We start from the raw sequence: 17,086 nt of genomic DNA, 5'->3' as shown, positions 1-17,086 counted from the left end.
CCCGACGCAGAGGAAGATGGTCACAGGATTAACCCTGCGGGCAACAAACCCAGTGTACACCGCTCACCCCTTCACTGCCGGCACTACAGCTCTCTGATCAGCCAAAGCCCAACTGATAGGGAAGCTCAGCATACACCGCTCACCCCTTCACTGCCGGCACTACAGCTCTCCGATCAGCCAAAGCCTAACTGATAGGGACGCCCGGCGTACGCCACTCACCCCTTCACTGCCGGCACTACAGCTCTCTGATCAGCCAAAGCCCAACTGATAGGGAAGCTCAGCGTACACCGCTCACCCCTTCACTGCCAGCACTACAGCTCTCTGACCAGCCAAAGCCTAACTGATAGGGATGCTCAGCATACGCCGCTCACCCCTTCACTGCCGGCACTACAGCTCTCTGATCAGCCAAAGCCCAACTGATAGGGACGCTCAGCGTACACCGCTCACCCCTTCACTGCCGGCACTACAGCTCTCTGATCAGCCAAAGCCCAACTGATAGGGAGGCTCAGCGTACGCCGCTCACCCCTTCACTGCCGGCACTACAACTCTCCGATCAGCCAAAGCCCAACTGATAGGGAAGCTCAGCGTACACCGCTCACCCCTTCACTGCCGGCACTACAGCTCTCTGATCAGCCAAAGCCCAACTGATAGGAAAGCTCAGCGTACACCGCTCACCCCTTCACTGCCAGCACTACAGCTCTCTGATCAGCCAAAGCCCAACTGATAGGAAAGCTCAGCATACGCCGCTCACCCCTTCACTGCCAGCACTACAGCTCTCCGATCAGCCAAAGCCCAACTGATAGGGGCGCTCAGCATACGCCGCTCACCCCTTCACTGCCGGCACTAAAGCTCTCTTGATAAGCCAAAGCCCAGCTGATAGGGGCGCTCAGCGTACGCCGCTCACCCCTTCACTGCCGGCACTAAAGCTCTCTGATAAGCCAAAGCCCAGCTGATAGGGGCGCTCAGCGTACGCCGCTCACCCCTTCACTGCCGGCACTACAGCTCTCTGACCAGCCAAAGTCCAACTGATAGGGACGCTCAGCATACGCCGCTCACCCCTTCACTGCCGGCACTACAGCTCTCTGATAAGCCAAAGCCCAGCTGATAGGGGCGCTCAGCGTACGCCGCTCACCCCTTCACTGCCAGCACTACAGCTCTCTGACCAGCCAAAGTCCAACTGATAGGGACACTCAGCGTACGCCGCTCACCCCTTCACTGCCGGCACTACAGCTCTCTGACCAGCCAAAGCCCAACTCATAGGGACGCTCAGCATAAGCCGCTCGCCCCTTCACTGCCGGCACTACAGCTCTCTGATCAGCCAAAGCCCAACTGATAGGGATGCTCAGTGTACGCCGCTCCCCCCTTCACTGCCGGCACTACAGCTCTCTGACCAGCCAAAACCCAACTGATAGGGACACTCAGCATACGCCGCTCACCCCTTCACTGCCAGCACTACAGCTCTTTGACCAGCCAAAGCCCAACTGATAGGGACACTCAGCGTACACCGCTCACCCCTTCACTGCCGGCACTACAGCTCTCTGATCAGCCAAAGCCCAACTGATAGGGGCGCTCAGCATACGCCGCTCACCCCTTCAGTGCCGGCACTACAGCTCTCTGACCAGCCAAAGCCCAACTGATAGGGACGCTCAGCATACGCTGCTCACCCCTTCACTGCCGGCACTACAGCTCTCTGATCAGCCAAAGCCCAACTGATAGGGACGCTCAGCGTACGCCGCTCACCCCTTCACTGCCAGCACTACAGCTCTCTGACCAGCCAAAGCCCAACTGATAGGGACTCTCAGCGTACGCTGCTCACCCCTTCACTGCCGGCACAACAGCTCTCTGATCAGCCAAAGCCCAACTGATCTACAATGTATTTCCATTGATTTTTGGTTGGAATTTCACTTGTCTGAATCATATGCGTGTCTCGCAGATGCCGGAAACACACACAAAATTGCACCACCACCCCACCGCCAGCCTCTGACACAGAGCTCAGCACCACCCCACCGCCAGCCTCTGACACAGAGCTCAGCGCCACCCCACCGCCAGCCTCTGACACAGAGCTCAGCACCACCACGCCGCCAGCCTCTGACACAGAGCTCAGCACCACCACACTACCAGCCTCTGACACAGAGCTCAGCACCACCCCACTGCCAGCCTCTGACACAGAGCTCAGCGCCACTACGCCGCCAGCCTCTGACACAGAGCTCAGCACCACCACACTACCAGCCTCTGACACAGAGCTCAGCACCACCCCACTGCCAGCCTCTGACACAGAGCTCAGCACCACCACGCCGCCAGCCTCTGACACAGAGCTCAGCTCCACCACTCCGCCAGCCTCTGACACAGATCTCAGCACCACCACATTCCCAGCCTCTGACACAGAGCTCGGCGCCACCACATTCCCAGCCTCTGACACAGAGCTCAGCACCACCACGCTGCTAGCCTCTGACACAGAGCTCAGCTCCACCACGCCGCCAGCCTCTGACACAGAGCTCAGTGCCGCCACGCTGCTAGCCTCTGACACAGAGCTCAGTGCCGCCCCGCCAGTCTCTATTAGCAATGCAAATAATGATACTTCTGGAGAGATGTTTTGAAACATTTTTTATTTTTTCAACAAAGAGAAATATTGCTTCATTGTTTGTGCCTGACTCTCCTGACTTGAGCAAAATAGTCATAAAAGTAATATACCGTGTACTTCCAATGTAATATATTATTTGTGTAACTATGTTATAAACACCATTGAAAAGGAAACAATATCTCATTGTTCGGTCCCACTGTTCAAATGTTAACACAGTAATAACAGTAAATATTGGGGGGAGTGTATAAACTCCCGGAAAATAAATATCTTTGTTATTGTCCGATACAATGAGCCACCGGGGGTCTATTTATAAAGTTCTGCAAAATAATTGCATTCATTTCTGTGCGCATTGCAATCATTTACAACACATTTTAATCTGCCTGCTGGTTTATAGCGTTCTGGTGCAGAGATTTCTGGTTTGCTTCGGTCGGCCTGTTCGCAACCCGTCTGGTTAGCTTGTGTGTGTGATTGTTACTAATCTTGGTAGGGTTAAAGGAGTTATCAGCTAAAATGGACAAAATGAGCTTTACTCACCTGGGGTTCTCTCCAGCCTCTTGCAGTCGACGTCCTGGTCTCCGAGCACGGTTCGGAGGCTGACACTGAGGTCGTCCTCACTGCGCCTGCGCTAACCGCTGCTGTCAATCAAGCCCACGTTGTACGCGGCTTACTGCGCAGGCGTAGAACTACTGCTCCTGCGCAGTAAGCCACATACAAGGTGGGCTTGATTTACAGCGGCTGTTAGCGCACGCGCAGTGAGGATGACCTCAGGGTTGGCTTCCGCACCGTGCTCAGAGAGCGGGACGGCGGCGCAGACTGGAGCGGTGGGCGTGGGACGGTCGGTTCTCGGTTGCAAGGGGCTGGAGAAAGCCCCAGGTGAGTAAAGCTCATTTTGTCCATTTTAGCTGATAACTCCTTTAAAGCAAACCTGAGGTGAGTGTTATATGGAGGCTGCCATACTTATTTCCTTTTAAGCAATACCAGTTGCCTGGCAGCCCTGCTGATCCTCTGCGTCTAATATTTTTAGCAATAGACCCTGAACAGGCATGCAGCATATCAGGTGTTTCTGACATTATTGACAAGGTTAGCTGCATTCTTGTGTCTGGCGTTATTCAAACACTACTGCAGCCAAATAGATCAGCAGGGCTGCCAGGCACCTGGTATTGTTTAATAGGAAACAAATATGGCAGCCTCCATATTATTCTCACAACTTTAAAGGATACCAGAGGTGACATGTGACATGATGAGATAGACATGGGTATGTACAGTGCCTAGCACACAAATGACTATGCTGTGTTCCTTATTTTCTTTCTCTGCCTGAAAGAGTTAAAGTGTACCAGAGATGAAGCACCCTCATGTATTTCACCATATATATCAGTGGGAACATTAGAGGAAACACCTACCCTGCTCTCTGTTTCACCCTTCACTGCTCATCCTGCTTGTTATCAGCCCTGATAAAATCCCTAACTGAGCATTCAGTCTGGCCTTGCTCAGGAATCATTATAGCTGAGTCTGTCTTCTCTGATGTCTTTTCAAGCCCAAGCCTGCCCCCTTCTGACTCTGCTTTCCTGTTCTGTATACTGCAGGATCACAGAGAGCTGCTAATGTAAGTGTATATTAAAAAAAACATTTTTTTTTATCTATATTTGTTAGTCATAAGAGGTTTTTAGAAATGGTGATTTCAGTTTGCACACAGCCCACTAAATAATATGCTTTTCTGATGAACTGTGTTTTGCATGGAGTTTTAGTAAAAAAACACAAACGACACTCAAGACCGGCAAAAATACCAGGTATAGTATTTATTTTGTATAATCTATCGAGAAATATGTTTATTTTGTGCCAAAGCGTTCATCTCTGGTTTACTTTCAACCTGCATTGCGTTACCCTTTTTTTACCACAAGGGGCCACTAAAGCAAGTCTATTGAGACTCACACTTATTGCGATCCCTTGCGGTGCGGCGGAAGTATCCGTGCCGATGCAAGGGCTACATTGTGTTACCGCAACACCGCACTTAACGCACGGTGCTCGGGGTAATGGAAGTCTATGGGCAACGCACCTAGTGTAAATGGCGGAGGCCAGTGCATTGTGGCGCCAGCACACATGCGCGGACTGACAAGGATCACAGTGATGTACTTCCTGCCTTCGTCGCAAACTGAATACACTAACAAGAACCAGCGGCCTGATCCCGATATTATTTAAATGACACCCTGGCACCACGATAGCCGGCATTATCATTGCAGTTTATGTGGAGCCCATTTGATTCTTTTAGTTCCATCCATCGCTATAAACTGAGTGGTTACCCCATCTAATTATTACACAGCCTTTTTTTTTCTCTTATAATGTATAAAATTAAATCAAATCTCTTAATAACATTTTAAAACTGTGTTTTATTTTCCAGTTCCGGCCAAAATAGTCAACATCTCGTCCAGCCTGACGGTAAACGAAGGCAGCAACGTCAACCTCATGTGTCTAGCGGTGGGCAAGCCAGAGCCGACGGTGACCTGGAGGCAGCTGAGAGGTAAGGCTGTTGGAGGCTCATAGTCTTCCCTGTCCAGATTAGCAGCCAAAAACCGCTCTGTGATGTAGATGTGAAAAGACGGGCTGCCAGCCACCTGTGCATTTTCACTGCTGAAGTCCTGGTGTCATCTAAATGGAAGTTAGGGGGTACAAATACAAAGTGGGTACCCTGATGTCTGCTGCCCCCTACTAGCCCCCTGTCCTAGCCTCCTGACCCCATGCCTAGCCTATCCCTAACCTAAACCTCAATGTATGCTTCGATCTCCACAGTTTTCAGTATGGGCCCTTTTCCGCTAGCAGAGTTTGTGATCTAATTCTGGTCACTTGCAGATCTCAAAACGCAAGGTCTTGCCTAATCAAATGGAAACCACACTATAGAGTTGCCTACACTCTACTCCTTATGCTGCTTAGGCGTTTTTTGTATTGACCTGAGGAAGTGGGCCGTGACCCGCAAAACGCGTTGTCAGTTTTTTGAGTGAATGTTTTTACAGTTGAACTGGTGTCTTTGTCTTCTGGGGAGGTAAGCGATTACCTCTCCTTTACACATTATGTATTAAAGTTTTATCACCCCTATATTTTGGGCGCCTCCACCCCACCCGTCTATCAGTCGGGCCTCCTTTGGCGGTAATAGCTTTACAGTTTTCTGGAAAGTGATTGAACTACAGGAGATTGACCGTCCAGTATCCGGCAGGACCTAAAGCACCGAGCGGGGACGGTGACTTCCCCGCAGGCCTATATGGTGGTTGCAGGACCTGCAACACACCTTTGTGAGTATATAATCATACATACTTTTGTCCCCCTATACCTACCGATACTGCACCATTGGGCTACTAGCAGGGTTGTAACTAGGAATCGCTGGGCGAAATTCTGAGCGAATCTGCTGTAAAATCGTTGCGCAAACGCTGACTGAACGATCGATTTTCATCTGAAATCGATTGCTCCCGTCGATCTGTCCGTGCGGAAGATTTTGCTTGATCGCCGGTGGGTCGGGAGTGCGTCGATATCGGCGGTCGAATGCCCGACGACTGACGGTAGCGGCAATACATTACCTGCTCCGCCGGAGTGTGTCACTGCTGTTCCTTCTCTGCTGAGCTCTGGCAGGCTTCACTTCTTCCTGTCCGGACAGGAAGTTTAAACAGTAGAGCGCCCTCTACTGTTTAAACTCCCCCCGGCAGGAAGTAAAGTGAAGCTGGAGCCGAGCGCGGAGAAGAAGACAGCGGAGACTGGGGGACTCGCGCCGGCCGGATCAGGTAATGTAAGCGGGGGAGGGGGGGGGGAACCTGTTTGCAGTAAACGCAGCCATACGATCCCTCTCTGATCAAATTCGATCAGAGAGGGATCTGTCTGTTGGTCGATCTGATGGCAAATCGACCTGTGTTTAGCCACCTTTAGGCTCCACGTAACATCTCTTTACTCATACAAACAATTCCCAGTTCACTGTTCTTGCTCGAATATAGATCAATCCCATACACCAGCCAATATAAATTGTGCTCACCAAATGTAGAGGCTGATCGATCAACAAATCAGCATGAAAGGCAATGTACAGATGCTTTGCACTTCTCAGCAGTCCATTTCCACATCTCCTGCCAGTCAACCCAGGAATAAGAGAAGGGAAATAACGTTGCGTAATTCTGCTATGTTATTTCCCTTGTAATCGTAAAACAGCAGAGGCGCCAGTAAGTATAAAAGAATTCTTTTAAAAATGTTTAAAAAAAGGAGGGATGTGGGTGGATTCACCTCCCTTGAGCAGAGACCAGCCAATGAGCCGTTGATAAACAACCGTATTATTTATTAGGGATTCTCCAGGTAATGCAACACGTTTCACGGGTAAAGCTCCCGCTTCATCAGGCAATCAAAACAGAGAAGAACATTAGCAGGTCATGTCCAAGTTAGAGCGCCTCTATCTATCCTAGTCAAAAAAAAGAAATGTCAAAAACACCTTGTAGTTTTTGAGAAAATCGATTTCAAAAATGCAAAGAAAAATGTTTTTTAAACTGTCACTTTTCAGAGTTTAAAAACCATCTTTTCTTTGTGTTTTTTTGACTTGTAGCCACTATGCTCCTTACTGTATGTAGCAATTTTGGTGTTAATAGCATGTGTGGGGACTTTGCAACCCACTGCTAAAGTCGGCATGAAATTATGTGACAATTATGCAAAAGTTTACACGAAATTACGAATGACTATGCGAAATCAATTGAATTTACAAACTATATTTATGTATAGGTGTGATTGTGAAAATGTATGTGAAATTTTGCGTAATCAGAATTAGCTGATTACGATCACCAGTCTCATCGTTCCTGCGCCATGCCCGGTTAAAATTATACGTCCTAATGGATGTTTGATACTCCCTGGGCAGCCATTGGAGGTACTCGCGTCCCTGTTCATCTTTAAAAGTACTCCAAGACTTTAAGCACTTAAGCCCAACTGGACGAACATTCTTCTCAGGGACCCCCGTGCGTGCTCCCGCCGCCAGCCGTTAGCCCAGTGATCAATGAAAGGGTTTATAGATCCCTTTCATTGTTCGGACCCCCCCCCCCCCCCCCCCCACAGAAAGGCCGACAGCGTCTCTTCAGACGCAGCGGTTTTTTTTAGCTAAAAAAATACCCCGTCTTCATTCTTCTTCCTCGGAGCGAGATCGATTGCTCCCAGGACTTTTTGACTGTGGCCATCTTGTGGCCAAATAGTAAAACTACACCCACAACCACTTTCTATTAAATTAATACATTTTTAACATTTAAAATTAGCTGTTTCCCTCCCACATCAAAAAATACCCAAATAACATTTTTAATAAAAATAAAATAAAAAAATTACAATAATAAAAAAAAACCCCATAAATAGTTACCTAAGGGTCTGAACTTTTTAAATATGCATGTCAAAGAAGTGTATTAATATATATTTTTTTAATTATGGGCTTGTAAATAGTGATGGACACAAATTGAAAAAATGCACTTGTATTTCCATATAAAATATCGGCGCCATACATTGTGATAGGGACATAATTTAAATGGTGTAATAAGCGGGACAAATGGGCAAATAAAATACATGGGTTTTAATCATGGTAGCATGTATTAATTTCAAACTATAATGGCCAAAAGCTGAGAAATAATGATTTTTTTCTATTTCTTTCTTAATATTCCTGTTAAAATGGATTTAGAATAAATAAATTCTCAGCAAAATGTATCACCCAATGAAAGCATAATTGGTGGTGGAAAAAACAAGATATAGATCAATTCATTGTGATGAGTAGTGAATAGTGATAAAGTTATTGGCAAATGAATGGGAGGTGAAAGTTGTTCAGATGAAAAAAAAAACAAAAAAAAAAAAACCTTCGGGCTTAAAGGGATACATAAGTCAAATTAAAAAAAATAGTTTTACTCACCTCTACAGCATAGAGGGTGCTATTGTGGCTGGGAACGCGAAGAATCACTCGCGTTCTCAGCCTGTCGGCGGCTGTCGCCGAAACCGGAAGGAGCCGCCAGCAGGGACAGTAGGATCGGAGCGATGCTGCGAGGGCACCGGACAGCTGCAGGGGGCTGAAGGAAGCCCGAGGTGAGTAAAACTAATTTTTTTATTTGACTTAAGTATCCCTTTAAGTGGATAAACCACCGATTCTGCGTGGTGGATTTCCCTTTCCATCAACTTTTATATTGGTTTAATATTGACTTTTTGAGATGTCAGTAATTGACGCCATAGTGCTGCTGACATCTAAAATGTTTTCATGAGTATTATTCTCTGCCTTTGCAGATTTTGCTGTACCTCAAATTGTATTTGCACTGGGTTGTTTTTTTGTAAAACACACCTTGTTATTGCACTGTTTTTCTGTTTTATATTGGAAAATTAATGTAAAAATTTTTGAAATGAAAGTACTCCAGGACGTTATTAATTCAGTTCTACAGCTGTCCAAGGAGTAAGGAAGAGCTTTTTGGCCTAGCAGGTCAAATAACTTCAATAGCGTTGGAACGACAGGGCAGAACGAGTACTGGGAAGGATCTTTGCCATCCAGAGCCTTCTCTCTACATAGGATTGTATCAGATTTCCTTTAAAGGACGACTCCAGCGAAAAAATATAAGCAGTTTACAGTTTTTTTTATAAAATTTTGTACCTTTGTACTCTTTCTTACATTGCTCTTTCAATAAGCGTTATTTGTGAAAAAAAAAAGTAAGCAATTAAAATCTGTCAGAACTAACATAATTTGGACTCGTCCATCTCCTCATGAGGATTCTCAGGTTTTTCTTTGTTTTTAAAAGCATTTCCTGGATGGCAGTTACTAAGTCTAACTGCCAGAATAGTAAGATGTCAGCCAGCCTCCCTATCAGCAGTTATCAGCAGTTAACCTCCTTGGCGGTAACCCCAAACGTAGTTCGGGGTAAGCCGCCGGAGGGTGCCGCTCAGGCCCTGCTGGGCCGATTTGTTTAATTTTATTTTTGCTGGACGCAGCTAGCACTTTGCTAGCTGCGCCAGCACACTGATCGCCGCCGCCCCGCTCACGATCGCCGCTATCAGTCGCGCCGCACGCCCCCCCCAGACCCCGTGCGCTGCCTGGCCAATCAGTGCCAGGCAGCGCCGAGGGGTGGCCCGGGACTCCCAATGACGTCCCGACGTCAGCGACGTCATCCCGCCCCGTCGCCATGGCGACGGGGGAAGCCCTCCAGGAAATCCCGTTCTTTGAACGGTATTTCCTGATCGGAGATCGCCGAAGCGGCTATCATGTAGCGAGCCTTGGGCTCGCTACATGATATAGGAAAAAAAAAATTAAAAAAAAACTGCTGCGCTCCCTCCTGGCAGATTTTTTTATACCGCCAGGAGGGTTAAAGTGGATCCGAGATAAACTTTTACTCATTGCAAAATTGTGTTCCTTTCAAATTGTTTATAGGACACTCCTCAAGCCCAATACTTTTTTGTTTTTGTTTTAATACTCTAATTCCCTATAAACTAAACTAAACAAGCCTCACCCACAGCTTTTCAGAGTGCCTTGGCATTTTCAGACAGTAGCAAGGGCTCATGGGAGCTCAGTCTGGGCAGGAGAAGGGGGAGGCATTACTAGCCAGAGATTTCAGAGGCAGAGGGGAGGAGGAAGGAGGAGGGGGAATTAAGTTTTCACAGGCTGAGTGCTGGAGTTGCAGATCAGCTTGCCTGTGTGTAATGTTTACAAACAACATGGCTGCTGTCATTGTATCACATGATGAAATTCTGTTGAAGCTGTTTGCAGCTAGATTGCTGTGTAAACTATCTAAACTTTAAATAAGATATATAGACAAGTTACTTGTTATAGTTCGTTTTTTATTTCGGATCTGCTTTAAGGCTCATACACACGTCCAACTTAATGCACAACATGACCAACCACACAACAAGATGTCTACCTCATAAGTACGTACACACACCAACCAAGTAAACAACCAACTCAGTTAAATACTATGCTGCAAGCTAAAAGCCAAACTGCATTACATATCTGCATTCCAAAACAATAATTCAAAAGACTTGTACACACATTCCAACCTGGATGATAGTTGGGCAGATAGATCCACCAGTTGGATCTGTCAAACAACCAGTTATCAGTTGGCCATCTGGCTGTTTGCCAGCCATACACACACCCAACTTATCTTCCAACAGACAAGTCTGGCAGAAAGTTGGATAGATTGTTAGTCGGTGTGTAAGAGCCTTTAGCAACTGCTGTCAAAGCCGGGTCATGGTCCTCCAGTACCCAAGGCTGAGACACCAAAGTGCACCCCTCTACAGGAAATGCTTTAGAGAATAAAGAAAACCCTGAGAATCCCCCATGAGGAGAACCTGTTGATTCTGTCAGATTTTAACGGCTTACTTTTTTCCTCTGAAGTGGTCCTTTGACTTCCCTGAATCAATGAATTCATCTTCAGGCTTTGTGATTAGTATAATATCTGAGAACTGCGCCATTCTTAGCAGCCTATTGTTTTTCTTAGAGGAAATGCTGATCATCACAACCTGACATTTACATGTTATGGCATAAACAGCAATCTTTTGTCTTTTCAAGCTGAATTCCACAATCACAGATTAAACAGTTCTGCTGAGCATCAGCCCCCATTCAGACACAATGGGGATAATTAGCAATGAGGGATGTGCGGTGAAGAGCACTTCAAACAACCAATCAAAGCCACTTCCTATATGTCTAATTCCTGTTCATCTGATTGGTGGTGTAAGAAATGGATTTGTTCATTGCATAATGCCTCTAGTGAACCACTGCTGCTGTAGTTCTATGTACTCAGCATGATAGAGTTAATATTATTATGACCATGTCAGGTGGTTGGACCATGTTGGGTGATATTGTGTTGTAAGTATGTACAGTACTGTAGTATTGGAACGGATAATAATGGCGCAAAGCGCCAGGGGTATAAAAATGGCGCCGCATTGACTTCAATTATATAACGCTATTTAGCATTATAAGTGTTAAAAAATGGCGCATGCAGTGTGCCTTACACTTAACACGCTAAGGGGCTAGTGTAGGCAGGGAGAGAGACAGCGGGACACTGGAGGGAATAGGCATAGGTGGAGGATGTGTGCAATATGCATACATTACCTTGTCCTGGCTGGCGATCACTCCTTCCTATGTCCTATGTATAGAGTGTAATGGAGCTTTATTGTGCTCATGTCTGGTGGTCAGGTCATGTTGGGGAGCAGTGTCCTATGTATAGAGCTGTATTGTACCCATGCCTGGTGTCAGGTCATGTTGGGGAGCAGTGTCCTATGTATAGAGCTGTATTATGTTCATGCCTGGTGGTCAGGTCATGTTGGGGAGCAGTGTCCTATGTATAGAGCTGTATTATGTCCATGCCTGGTGGTCAGGTCATGTTGGGGAGCAGTGTCCTATGTATAGAGCTGTATTATGTCCATGCCTGGTGGTCAGGTCATGTTGGGGAGCAGTGTCCTATGTATAGAGCTGTATTATGTCCATGCCTGGTGGTCAGGTCATGTTGGGGTGCAGTGTCCTATGTATAGAGCTGTATTATGTCCATGCCTGGTGGTCAGGTCATGTTGGGGAGCAGTGTCCTATGTATAGAGCTGTATTGTGCCCATGCCTGGTGGTCAGGTCATGTTGGGGTGCAGTGTCCTATGTATAGAGCTGTATTATGTCCATGCCTGGTGGTCAGGTCATGTTGGGGAGCAGTGTCCTATGTATAGAGCTGTATTGTGCCCATGCCTGGTGGTCAGGTCATGTTGGGGTGCAGTGTCCTATGTATAGAGCTGTATTGTGCCCATGCCTGGTGGTCAGGTCATGTTGGGGAGCAGTGTCCTATGTATAGAGCTGTAGTGTGCCCATGCCTGGTGATCAGGTCATGTTGGGGTGCAGTGTCCTATGTATAGAGCTGTATTGTGCCCGTGCCTGGTGGTCAGGTCATGTTGGGGAGCAGTGTCCTATGTATAGAGCTGTATTATGCCCATACCTGGTGGTCAGGTCATGTTGGGGTGCAGTGTCCTATGTATAGAGCTGTATTATGGCCATGCCTGGTGGTCAGGTCATGTTGGGGTGTAATGTCCTATGTATAGAGCTGTATTGTGCCCATGCCTGGTGGTCAGGTCATGTTGGGGTGCAGTGTCCTATGTATAGAGCTGTATTATGGCCATGCCTGGTGGTCAGGTCATGTTGGGGTGCAGTGTCCTATGTATAGAGCTGTATTGTGCCCGTGCCTGGTGGTCAGGTCATGTTGGGGTGCAGTGTCCTATGTATAGAGCTGTATTATGGCCATGCCTGGTGGTCAGGTCATGTTGGGGTGCAGTGTCCTATGTATAGAGCTGTATTATGCCCATGCCTGGTGGTCAGGTCATGTTGGGGTGTAATGTCCTATGTATAGAGCTGTATTGTGCCCATGCCTGGTGGTCAGGTCATGTTGGGGTGCAGTGTCCTATGTATAGAGCTGTATTATGGCCATGCCTGGTGGTCAGGTCATGTTGGGGTGCAGTGTCCTATGTATAGAGCTGTATTGTGCCCATGTCTGGTGGTCAGGTCATGTTGGGGAGCAGAGTCCTATGTATAGAGCTGTATGGTGCCCGTGCCTGGTGGTCAGGTCATGTTGGGGAGCAGTGTCCTATGTATAGAGTGTAACAGATTTGTATTGTGCCCATGTCTGGTGGTCAGGTAATGTTGGGGTGCAGTGTCCTATGTATAGAGCTGTATTATGTCCATGCCTGGTGGTCAGGTCATGTTGGGGTGCAGTGTCCTATGTATAGAGCTGTATTGTGCCCATGTCTGGTGGTCAGGTCATGTTGGGGTGCAGTGTCCTATGTATAGAGCTGTATTGTGCCCATGCCTGGTGGTCAGGTCATGTTGGGGTGCAGTGTCCTATGTATAGAGCTGTATTGTGCCCATGCCTGGTGGTCAGGTCATGTTGGGGAGCAGTGTCCTATGTATAGAGCTGTATGGTGCCCGTGCCTGGTGGTCAGGTCATGTTGGGGAGCAGTGTCCTATGTATAGAGCTGTATTGTGCCCGTGCCTGGTGGTCAGGTCATGTTGGGGAGCAGAGTCCTATGTATAGAGCTGTATGGTGCCCGTGCCTGGTGGTCAGGTCATGTTGGGGAGCAGTGTCCTATGTATAGAGCTGTATTATGGCCATGCCTGGTGGTCAGGTCATGTTGGGGTGCAGTGTCCTATGTATAGAGCTGTATGGTGCCCGTGCCTGGTGGTCAGGTCATGTTGGGGTGCAGTGTCCTATGTATAGAGCTGTATTGTGCCCATGCCTGGTGGTCAGGTCATGTTGGGGTGCAGTGTCCTATGTATAGAGCTGTATTGTACCCATGTCTGGTGGTCAGGTCATGTTGGGGTGCAGTGTCCTATGTATAGAGCTGTATTGTGCCCATGCCTGGTGGTCAGGTCATGTTGGGGAGCAGTGTCCTATGTATAGAGCTGTATTGTACCCATGCCTGGTGGTCAGGTCATGTTGGGGTGCAGTGTCCTATGTATAGAGCTGTATTGTACCCATGCCTGGTGGTCAGGTCATGTTGGGGAGCAGTGTCCTATGTCTAGAGCTGTATTGTGCCCATGCCTGGTGGTCAGGTCATGTTGGGGAGCAGTGTCCTATGTATAGAGTGTAACGAAGTTGTACTGTGACCATGGCTGGTTGCCGGGGCATGTTGGCGCACAGCATACTTTATATAGTATATCACACAGTAGGATTGTGTCACGATGACTTCTCATAGTCAGGCCATGGCAGGAATGTAGCGTTCCTTGTATTGAGCAGAACAGAATTGCTTTATGATCACGTTCGGTGGTGGTCACGCAATTTCTGAAGCGTTCTATTGATTCGCGGCACAAAAGCCTCCTTTGAAATAAATATTCAAATGCAGCCATTGTGTCAGTGATTTCAGAGCGTAGAGTTATGGGGACGGCTGTAACTTCCAGCTCCGCGCGCTGCGTGTGCGCCCCCTTGTAGAGACCATTGTGAATACGCAAGGCATATTGTGCTCACATCTGGATCCAGGATTAATACAGGATATTGTGTTGTGTACAATATGTTTAGCATTGTGGCAGAATGCTGACTGCTTGCAGCTGTGATCTTCTCGAGTGCAGGATGTAATCTCTACAAGATCTGCTATATGTGCACAGCAAAGTCTCACATTCATCTCCTAACGAGCGGCAGATTTGGATAAATGGCGTTTTGTGCATCACGAGGAGAGAGTGGAAGAACTGCTGAGTGCTGATTCATCGTCGTTTCAGCTGAAACCTGGACATTTTACCAAAATAAGAGCTGCAATCCCTTTATCAGAAGGGTGCTAGATTGGGACATATGTGCGGTTTCTTGGCCAGCGTGTGGAGCGAGCTCAGATAGATATTGGCTATGAGGCTTTCATTATGACTTTGAGTCCTGTTATTTTTCATTGACGTGTTTGACTCAGGGCAGTTTCTAGGCTAAATTGCACCCAGGCAAGGGTGTAAAAATCCCCCCCCCCCCTTGCGGTATAGGTTAGCCAGGTCTTGGTGTCCCCAGTAATAGTTAGCTAGCTATAGGTCCCCCCCCCCCCCCCCAGTATAGGTAGCCAGGCATAGTTGCCCCCAGTATAGGTTAGCTAGGTAGGGGGCTCCAGTATAGGGTAAAAGGTAGGTGCCCCCAGTATAGGTTAGATAGGGAGGTGCCCCCAGTATAGGTTAGATAGGTAGGTGGCTGATTTGACTTTTACCTACTATATCACAAGCTTGACACTAACCACTCTTACCTTGCTTCAGATGTCCGCTAACACCCCCTTCCCTTAAAGTCAATAGGAACTGTAAAAAAATAAATAAATCAGGCAGATACTTACCTAAGGAGAGGGAAGGCTCTGGGTCCTATAGAGCCTTCCCGCTCCTCTCTTGTCCCCCTCATTGCAGAGGCAGCTCCCACGTTTGATTCCATCACCACAGAGGACTTCGGAAGTCTTTGGGAGCCTGAGTGCTCCAGAAGACAGGCGGCTCCATACTGCGCCTGCGTGAGTATGGGAGAGAGTGTACTTGTGCAGGCGCATTACCGAGCCACCTGTCTTCGAGAGCACTCCGGCTCCCGAAGACTTCCGAAGCCTTTTTTGGCAGCAGAAAGCAGTTTTTGACAAATTTGGTTGAACCCTGCAACCGGGGGAGCCAGCACTGGAAAGCAGGAGCCGTGACAGGAGTTGGAAGGCTCTATAGGACCCAAAGCCTTTCCTCTTCATAGGTAAGTATCTGGATCTTTTTTTCCTACCGTTCCCATTGACCTTAAAGGACAACTGAAGTGAGAAGAATATGGAGGCTGCCTTATTTACAGTATTTCCTTTTAAACAATACCAGTTGCCTGACAGCCTTGCTGATTTATTTGGCTGCAGTAGTGTATGAATCCCACCAGAAACAAGCATGCAGCTAATCTTGTCAGATCTGACAATGTCAAAAAAACACCTGATCTGCTGCATGCTTGTTCAGGGTCTATGGCTAAAAGTATTAGAGGCACAGGATCAGCAGGACTGCCTGGCAACTGGTCTTGTGTACAAGGAAATAAATATGTCAGCCTCCATATTTCTCTTGTTACAGTTGTCCTTTAACTAGCCATAACCGTTTACACAGTGTGTATCAGCGGCTATGCAGAGGAGAAGAGCGGCGATTTGAACCAGGGAGGTGAGTTACTGACTATTTACAGCACTTCCCTGCGCTAACTCTGCAGTCGGAGGGGGGAGCACGGAGGGCGGCCCGGGGAGAGGAAGGGCCTTCCTGTTTGGAAGGCATGGCTTAGTACAAGGGCAGGCTTAATCAGGAGCGTGGCGCCCATCAGGACCAATGGCGCTCCAGGCAATGGCCTGTAATGCCTTTGCTCGAAAACAGCCCTGTTAAGAGCGCCCAATGATGGCAGCTCTTGTGTTCCCCTCAGTTCAGGTATCCTTTGACTATGCAATTGCTTCCCTTTAAATATGAATGAGGAAGACCGCACAGCGAATATGCTACCGGCGGGCAGAGGTAAGCGTAGATAAAACGGAAGGTATGGCGGCCCACTAAAGAGGAATGAGAGGGCGTAATGGATGTGAAAGAGGGTCAGTATAGGAAGCCTCCTCCGGCACTATTCCCCAGCCGGAGCATAGGGGCGCGGGGCCCATACATCAGACTGCAGACAGGAGCGCTCTGATGCATTATATTCATACATTATCAGACAACCATCTCTTCCGTGATGTATTAGCAGAATGCATTAAACTTATACATCATCCCAGGGCTGCTGATGTTGATCTATGGAAGGAGAGCCATGCCAGGAACTGAGGAGAGCCAGGGAGATACTGGCCAAGAATAGGCACGGCTTTCCCATCCCACTTACTGCATCCTCTGCCGGCTGTTAACCCCTCGAATGCCAGCCACAGAGCTGAACATGCACCTCGACAACAAGCAGGACGTCCAGAGGTTACCCGCTGGTGCCACACAAAAATCCAGTCTGATGTGGGGCGGTGCAGCTGAAGGAGTTAACAGCAAAGTCTGCAGATTGGGCTCTTGCTTCTCTCAGCATCATCATCGTGCTGTACACATGTCAGAAATCGAGAGAG

At 47.9% G+C, this 17,086-nt stretch overlaps 1 protein-coding gene across 2 annotated transcripts in view; it reads left to right on the top strand.

Annotated features, from left to right (window-relative positions):
• The window catches only part of IGLON5 (IgLON family member 5), a 677,528-nt gene that overhangs the window by 579,049 nt on the left and 81,393 nt on the right, over positions 1-17,086 (top strand). For both annotated transcript variants that reach the window (XM_068241536.1, XM_068241537.1), the window contains exon 4: positions 4,977-5,096. In XM_068241536.1, coding sequence (XP_068097637.1) covers positions 4,977-5,096 — 120 coding nt within the window. The remainder of the gene's footprint in view (positions 1-4,976; positions 5,097-17,086) is intronic.

The sequence above is a fragment of the Hyperolius riggenbachi genome, chromosome 6 (assembly GCF_040937935.1).
Source record: "Hyperolius riggenbachi isolate aHypRig1 chromosome 6, aHypRig1.pri, whole genome shotgun sequence".
Taxonomy (NCBI): Eukaryota; Metazoa; Chordata; class Amphibia; order Anura; family Hyperoliidae; genus Hyperolius; species Hyperolius riggenbachi.
This window is presented reverse-complemented; position numbering and strand designations above follow the sequence as displayed.